The 8,906-nt window shown below is 39.2% G+C and overlaps 1 protein-coding gene across 1 annotated transcript in view; it reads left to right on the top strand.

Moving 5' to 3' along the window:
- The window catches only part of LOC132786884 (hematopoietically-expressed homeobox protein hhex), a gene marked incomplete at its 5' end in the record, with an annotated part of 28,083 nt that continues 19,177 nt past the window's right edge, over window positions 1-8,906 (top strand). The window contains one exon of the mRNA XM_060793594.1: window positions 1-592. Within this exon, the coding sequence (XP_060649577.1) occupies window positions 1-592 (592 nt within the window). The remainder of the gene's footprint in view (window positions 593-8,906) is intronic.

Below are 8,906 nucleotides of genomic sequence, written 5' to 3'. Positions count from 1 at the left end.
TGCGTTTGCTACGCAGTCCGGTCACAATTCAGAGCGGGAAAAAAGTGCAGCCTGGCTGGCGCAGGCGAACGCATCAAGAGCTTCTCCATAGCCGACATCTTGGGGCAAGCGGATGAGCGCAAGGCAGCCACACCTGCGCCCCATGACCGTCTACAACCGCCACCAGCGGCGCCGCCGACGGCAACGGCGCCAGCTCTGACCACAATTGGAGCAACTGCAGCGCCTCTGTTGCATCCTGGACTCCATCCGTTTCTGCCGCCCGCCTTGCTGCACAGCTATGAGCAGCGTCTGGCCTGGGACTATCAGCGGCAGCTGCAAGAGCACTTCCAGGCGCAGCTCCTGCGCCAGATGAGCATGGATCCCGCCATAATACCCATTCCCTCGGAAGATGGCAGCTCGGAGCGTTGTTCGCAGCGCTCGAGCAGCAGCAATGGCAGCACCGATTGTTGCACGCCTCAGCAGGAGGATAAATCCAAGCAGACGTCAAGTGAGAAGCCATCTGCGGGAGCTGCATCGGGTGCGGGAGCGGGAGCAGACACGCCACTCGATGCACTCTTTCAGCTATCCACCAAAAACTTTGATGAGGAGCAGGGTAAGTGGCAAGAAAGCAACCGCAAGTAAATTACATTTTAATATAAACTCATTGGATATTGGCCAATCTGGCTCATTCAAGCATTTCTTAATGAATATCATAAAGCAGAAGCTGAAGCAGCAGCAGCAACAGCGTAACCATTAACTGTGGCTCCAACGCTGGATTGATCAATTGTTGTCATTACGTCTTGATGAGATTCTGCTTAAAGCGTAAAAACAGTAGTAAGGTCAGGCAGCCCGAGGTGGCTAAATCAATTTTAGCCATTACCAGACACGGTTTCGGTCTCCACTTTGATTGCCTCTCAGTCTCAGTCTCTGCCTCTCTGTTTCTGCTTTTATTTTTTATTTTTATTTTTTTTACCTCCTCTGCTTTCCCAATCTACGCTGATCAGCGAGCTGATCTCGCTGATGGCTCTGGCGCATGCGTATCGTTCGGCATAATTTGCTTAGCGGCGTTGATTTCTCGTTAAGCTTCAGACCCATTCCCCATCCAGTCGAGCAATCCATCAACTCATCTCGCAATTGTATTTCGTGTGAGCAGCTACTGAAATTGAATTTACGCGCAGCACGTACTGCAACAAATCGTTGCATCTGCCACACAGTCCGATTGTCTGTCTGTCTGTCTGACTGTCTGTCTGGTTGCTGCTGCTCTGGATTGCCATCTAATCAGTTTGCTTGTGCAACAGCTACTGGGCAGCCAAATATGATTATGCTGATGATTGTGATTACGATTATGATCTGTAGCTGGATATTTAAGCGCCACAATATGATTTCTTTCCCAAGGCATCATCCGGTTGCAGCAGCAACCACGTTGCACTTTCTGCTCCTCTTTTCTTAATTAGAACTTGATCAAAAGCCCTCGACGCCGCAGCCATTCTCAACTTCTCTGTCGGATCTTTGCCCACTTCCGTCTGGAAGGGCTGCTGGTAATTAGGAGGAGTCTATCAGACAATCAGGCAAACTATAAGTATATATATGTGTGACAACAGCATGCTTACTTACAGCTTAATAACCCTCATTGCTGAGGGAGCCAGCAATAAACTAGATAGAGAGCGAATTCATTCTTCTGCGCACACACATAATAATTACTATACAATGAAAATGGCTGAAAAGTTGTAGCGATTTGAACAATGAAACTGTCGTTAAGGCTCGTCAACTTCGAGCGGCAAGTTTGTCAAATAAATGAGAGGGAAGTAGAACTGAGAGTTAATTGATGGACTAGTAAATGCCCTGTTAACAATCCATATAAATAAAGTCACTAGAAATATGACTCAAACACAAAAAGTTATTTAATAAATAAATAAAATAAGTGAATTATGAACTCGTATACTAACAGGAAGTTTGGCAGACAATCAGAATTGTAGTTTAATTGATCGACATGAAAACTCCCTGTAGCACAATAAAATTCTCAATCCATAACTAAAATTAGTATGTTATAAAATTTTTTTAAGATGGAAAATTTCTCGAACTTTTGAATTTTATTCTTATTTTTAGAATGCCTTATTTCTATCTGTAAAAAATATAGAATCCTTGTTTTAAATCTAATGCACATAGCTTAATTTTAATGAGTAATAAATTACACTCAAAACAAAATCTAGAATTGTAAAAGTCCCAAGTTATATGTGACTTTTAATTGACTTAAAGATTTTTATTTGAATTTATGAAATTATCATTGAAATTTACGTTAACCAAACACCTCAATTAAAGTAATTACAAATATAGCTCTTCATTTAACCCTAAAAGAAATTAGAACATTTTTATGAACAATAATTCAAGCTTAAAATAAATGTTAGTCTTAATTGTAGAAGTCGAAACTTATGAGCAATATTTCGTCAAGTTTCAGATTTCTATAATAACATATGTATTCATATTTTTATTGGTGCAAATTTACTTTAATTAAATTACGGAAGAATGTAGTTTAACAAAACTAAATAATCAGCATATACCGCACTAAATAATTAGGCAGTTTAAAAGAATTTCATAAACAGTAAATCGTCTAATAAAACTGATATATGATAATAGCAGCTTCCTTATAAAAAACTAGACTTTTTAATTGGATAATTCCTTTGCATAAACTACAAGCTGATTTATTATACTAACTGTTACGCTAAGGGCCAAAGCAGACTTCCTTTGCGATACTTTATGAGACACTCAAGCATTCACAGTTATTTATAAGTACTTCTACAGGGTATAATAATACTTAATAATGGAAAATGGAGAAAAACTGTCTGTCGATGGGACATGGGCACGGGCTGCAACTGCGTTGTCGTTGCCGTTGTCGTTGTTGTTGTCGTTGTCGCTGCTTTGATAAAACGCCCAAGACAATTGGCACAGACAGTTAAATTATTGAACGCACTACGCGGCACAATGAGAGCCAACAATGAAGAAGCGAAGAGCTGAACAACTGAGCAACTGAAGAGTTGAGGAGGCAACGGATGCAGCCCTAATTACAATTTAATTACTCGCACTGAAAACTTTTCCCACTTGACAAAAGGCAGCCGCAATGGCAGCCAAAGACTTTGGCCCACCGAAGCGTGAACCACAAAACGCACAACAAACAACAACAAACAACGAACGAACAACGAACGCCAAACGAACTGCAACAACATTAGCAACAACAACAAAGGCAGATCTGTGTGATGGCACTTTGAGTTGACAGTTGATTTGACAGATAACAGTATAAACATGCGGGCAACTGGAAGCGGGCAGCGGGCGACGAGCAGTCAAAACAAATTAGTTCAACTAGACGTATACTTAATATGTTGAGCTCAAGAGGGTGCCAAAAAATCATATAAGCTATGTAGCATAAATATGCATAATTACAATAGCTAAAATGGAAGTGGAAATGAAACAGTTAATGGAAAGGGAAATGGCTGTTATAGTGTTAGTGTTGGTGGAAATGGAAATGTGGCCGAGCTAACGACCATGTAAACTGGATTTTAACCAACATCGTTAGAATGCAATTTTCAGTCACGTCATCAGCTTTGCATGCCTCTATTTTATCTATTATATTTGTAGTATATTATTTCCTATATATGTACATATATAACATATATCGACAGGCGAATCGCTTTCAGTGGCACACGTAAGCGCAAAGAGTTGTTATTGACATGAGATACAGATACACGCAAGTATCTAGATACATGTGCTAGGGACATTCAAAATGGCGTGTTCTGATTATCGAACGTCCCTACTCGATGTCGTATACATACGTATATATAATATAGCTGACATCGACTGTGGTATTAGCCAGATATATATCTGGCATATTAGTGGCAATTTGGTTTATAATTTCTGTTTATTATTAGTTGGCTTCAACAATGCGCAACTCGAGACCTGATAATGGGTTATGCTTGTATTTATTATAGAAATTGTGTGTACTTAAAATGGGTTTAACAAATAATAAGCAGTTAGCGAATGCCAAATGAGAATAATTTATAAAAGGCACAAATATACAAATATATCTTAAAAATATTAATAACCATTCAGATTTTTATTAAAACAATCGATTCAATTCAATAACGTTGCAATTCCGTGCAATTGAAATTGAACACAGTTCAAATTATAAACAAATTACGAGTGAAGTGCGCACTTGGCCTCATGGTTTGCAATTTCATTCATTTTAAATCGTTACCAGGAAAGGCAAAACACGTCACGAGGCACCACATAGACAATCATTCATTGAATAATCATAAATACTCGTAAGCGAGCAGAAATCAACGCGCTGTGAAATTTCCAAAAAAAAAAAAAAACAACATAAATCAAGCAAACAAAAAGAAAATCCAATAAAAAGCACACTCAACAACAGCAGCAGCAGAAGCGAAAAAAATCCATTTCAAATGATTAATAGCAAAGCGCAAAGTTTCAACAACAACAATTTGGTTAATGACATTAAAACGGCAAAAGACAACAACAGCAGCAACAACAACAATAATAAAATGTTGAAAAACAAATCGTTGCGGCTACTATAAAAATTACTAAGTATAAAGCGCGAATCGTTTGCGATTGACTCAATAAAAATTAAGCGAATGACTTGAGGCGCAAAAAGTCACATTCTAAGAGATACTTCTAGAGGGAGGGGCTGCTATCATAAAGAGAAGGGGTGTGTGTGTGTCTTGTGTGTTGTGTCTGGCTTGCCATGAAAAACGCAAATACAAAATGCCTTGAAGCAGTTTTCTGTATTTTTTTTGTTTTGGATGGAGGCCCAAAAACAAGTTGACAAGCTGGCGCTCACATAAATTCGCTAATTAACGGTTTCGCCTCACACACACACACACAAAAAAAAAATATTTTATTAAAAATTATTGTAAAATAGCCATAGAAATATGGTGTGTGGCTTGCGTGTCGCCTTGCCATAAACCATTTGCATTTATTGTTGCCCATTAAAGTATTTTATGCAAGTACAAAATATTCAAACAAAATGCTAGCAAAAATTGCCAGTTGCACACAGATTTTTAGGCGATTTTGCTTTCACTCTGCCTCGCACCTCCGGCTTCTCCTTCTCCTGCTGCTTCCCTTCCTCTCGTTGGTTGCCATACACACACTCGGGTGGTCCAACTCAGAGTGAGAGACCCTTTAAGAAAATTGCATGCTACGTCTCGAGGAATGTAACAACAACATCAGCGGCAACAAATGACGCTTGCTAAAAGGCCAATACACGCACACACACACACACACACACACACACACACACACACACACACACACACACACACACACACACAGTCACACATTGAGGTGTATAAAAGGTGTGCAAAAGCAACGCACTGAAGGTGTTACCTGCACGCTTTTGATGAGCACTAATTGAGCTCAAGTTGCATTTTTCTTTCAGAGACTGAGAGAGAGCAGCAAGAGCAGCAAGAGGGGGGCAAGCGTCAAGATCAAAGCCGGCAAGCCGGTCATATAAAGACTATAAAGACAAGCGAAAATCAAGCATCGACAGTTGCACAAAAAGACAGCAAAAGAGAGAGAAAGAAAGAGAAAGAGAGAGAGTTTGCGAATGAGAATCAGAAATGCCGAGAGGAAGAATTTGGGTAATAACTTTATCATTTGAACCATATGGGAGGCCCAGGAGGCCCATCGAGGACCAACTGTTGCCGCGTCAAGCACAAAAGAGGAAGCTCAAACAAATGACTCGCAGCAGAGACAGAAAAAGAGACAGAGAGAGAGGTAGAGGCCAAGACAGAGCCAGACATATGGGCGGCCAAAGCAAGTCAGGACCTTGTCAAAGTTCTTAAAAACGCATTCGCGTTTATGCCAAACATTAATCACCACCAACCAAGCAAGGAGTCGCAACACTTTTGGAGCCCGGCGTTGAATTTTCGGCATGTGGCAATGGCAAGTATGCGCGAGTGTTGTCCGAGGCAACATCAAAAGCCCGCGCCACGCATAAAATGCCATTTAAAAACGCATTTTCTGCATGCCCCAAAGCACTCGCTGCATGTGTGTGTGTGTGTGTGTGTTGGTTGTGACCCCGCAGGCCATTGAGCAATCGCCCTGCTGCCGCGACCATGCAACGCAATTGCAACTGCAACTGCAACTGACCATGCCAAACCACACTGCATGCCACACCATGCCACGCATGGAGATTGATGCGTTCAGAGACAGCCCCAGCCTGCCCCAGACACAACTACTGCCAACTGCCAACTGCTGCAGCAATTGTGGCAATTGGCAAGACTTGAGATTGCCCTGGAAAAACAGTCTGGGAAATGCATTTCGACTTTGGCGCTTAGCGCTCAGCGTTCGACGCTCGGCGCTCGTTATCGCTGCGCATTGTTATATGGGTCACTTCGCCTTGGCGCCTTTGGTGTGGTGTGGAAACTAGTTTCCCCGAACCAAGTGTGTGGGCAATTAACCTCCCCATGCATTATGCATGAGACGAGCTAAGAAAACAGGTACCGCGAGCTGTGGATAAAAGCGTAGATGTTGCTATAGATACGAGTGCAGATACAGATGCAGATAGATAGATAGAGTTAAAGATACAAATACAGATATATAGTAGTTGTGGGTAGAGCAAAGCTAATAGCTTACAGTGAAAGGGAAATGGAAATGGGAATGGATACATTTTGTTGCAATTACTGATGTTGTAATTGTATATTGGCAAATAAGAAAATATCTGATCTGAGGATAAAATAGACATCGGCAAGGAACAGCAAAAATTTAGGGAGTTCATTATAGTGAAGTATTATATAAATGTAAGGAGATAAAGATATTATAATATACTGCATTAAAATAGACAAAGACGTGTTAGTTAAATAAAGATCTAAATTACAAATATAGTAATAGATATAGAAAATAATACTGATAATACTAATACTAAACAACAGAAACAATAAGAGGAAATATATTTTACTTGCAAAACATTTCAAGATTTTTGTAGTTTGTTCAACATTCATCATTCATTTATCTTGATATACTATAATAAACATATTTTATAAAGAACTCTAGTGACTGAAGTTTATAAAAAATATATGTATATATATTTATATACATATTAAAACTATCAAAATTGTCAAAAAATCTGACAATACAATATATTGATATGCATAGAAAGACTTAAGTATAGACTTTCCCTTCGTCAACACAAAAATACAGCCAACTTTCCATATTTGAATACAGGCAACATAACAACAAGTTATAAATACTGCGATATTTAAATTTAAAGCAATTGATTTAAGGATAGTGAGATAGTGTGTACCGCCTTTACAGATTGCGAAAATTAAAAAATAATCGTGGGAAGGCACAGCATCGCTTTATATTTATGTACGCCTGATCTATGATGTCCGGTGCAAGGTGTGTATAGTTAGCTGTCTGCTGTCTCTGGTGTCCATTGAGTTCTCGAGCCTTTGATGATAAATGTTGAAAAGCCAGCATAAATTAAAGCATTCAAATCATTAGCAACGATGCCGAACAAACGAGCAAGCGCAGCGACTCAACTCAACTCAACTGACTGACTGACAAAGAGAACGGGAACGGGAGCGGGAGCGGAGGAACGCTGCGGATGGGGAAATTATTCACAGCTACGGCTTCGGCTCAGCAAAGCAAGGAGCTGCTGGTTGCAGCGGGCTGCGGGCAGCGTCTGCTCCAAAAGGAAGTGAAGTGTCCCAGTCCCTGAACAAGGTGTGTGCGCTCTGTATTCTCGCTCTCTCTCTCTCTCTCACTCACTCTCTCTCTCTCTCTGGTGGCCCATTCGATGCGCTGGCAGGTGCGCCAAGTTGATGAACTCACTTCATGTTTGTCCCCGGTAAAACGATGTCGACACTTCAGTTCTGATCAGCAGCTATGTCCAAAAAGAGGGGGAATCATTTGATGGCAAGATGAATGCGCATTGTAATGCAAAATTTGATGCTAAGCAGCCGCAATTAGTTCGGCTTTGGGACTCGACATGTGCTCCATTTGATGCAGGCAAAACGAATCGCTAATGTCGATGATGTTGATGACGATGATGATGATGAGCTCGCTTACATGCAATAATTTACTTTAAATGTGGAATAGTTTTATGAATAATGTGGAAGAAATGTGGAGCAGAGCACTAAAGATAAAGCCATTGATAGCATTTAAAGAAGTTCTTTCAATATTTCAATACACAGTCATACGACAAAGCATTTCTTAATAGGTTTTCAAATTAAAATAGTTTACATAACTTCCGCAATTCAAAAATAGTTTGGTGTAAGTTTCTCTTTGAAAAATAACATAGGTAGGTATTAAGAATAAAAGGAAATACTTTTAATTTGTGATTAGTCATACAAATAATGATTTTCAGAGTATAATATTTCACAAACAAACAACTCGTCAATTAAAAGAAAGAAGTGTGTGTTATTTGAAATTCTGCAATTCAAATAAAGAAAAAATGTACATCCTTTAAAAACCAATACGTGTAATCTATATAAGATAGATATTCAATTCCAATTAAAAATTTAAAGATATTTTAATATTAATAATGATCAGAACAATATGGAATTCTCAAATCCAAATTTATTGAATAATAAAATTGTGATATTTGCAATTGTCAAATTTTGAAATTTAAATATGAATTTACTACATATTCTCTATTAAATAAACTAATACTCATAAGAAAGCAAATTTAACTTTCACTTCCCAAAAATAAGGCATCACTTCTAAAGTATATTTTAGCTATTTTCTACTTCCTTAAACACCTTCTCAATCATCATGGTCATCATCATAATACTCCTACATCATTTACCACATTTGACGTCGCTTAATTATTATTTCCAGCCTTTTTCCTGTTTCTCCCTTCTTACTAAACTTATACAAAATTTGGCTTCTCTGCATCTCTGACAAATGCCTTAATAAAA

This window comes from Drosophila nasuta, chromosome 2R (assembly GCF_023558535.2).
Source record: "Drosophila nasuta strain 15112-1781.00 chromosome 2R, ASM2355853v1, whole genome shotgun sequence".
Lineage (NCBI taxonomy): Eukaryota > Metazoa > Arthropoda > Insecta > Diptera > Drosophilidae > Drosophila > Drosophila nasuta.
This window is presented reverse-complemented; position numbering and strand designations above follow the sequence as displayed.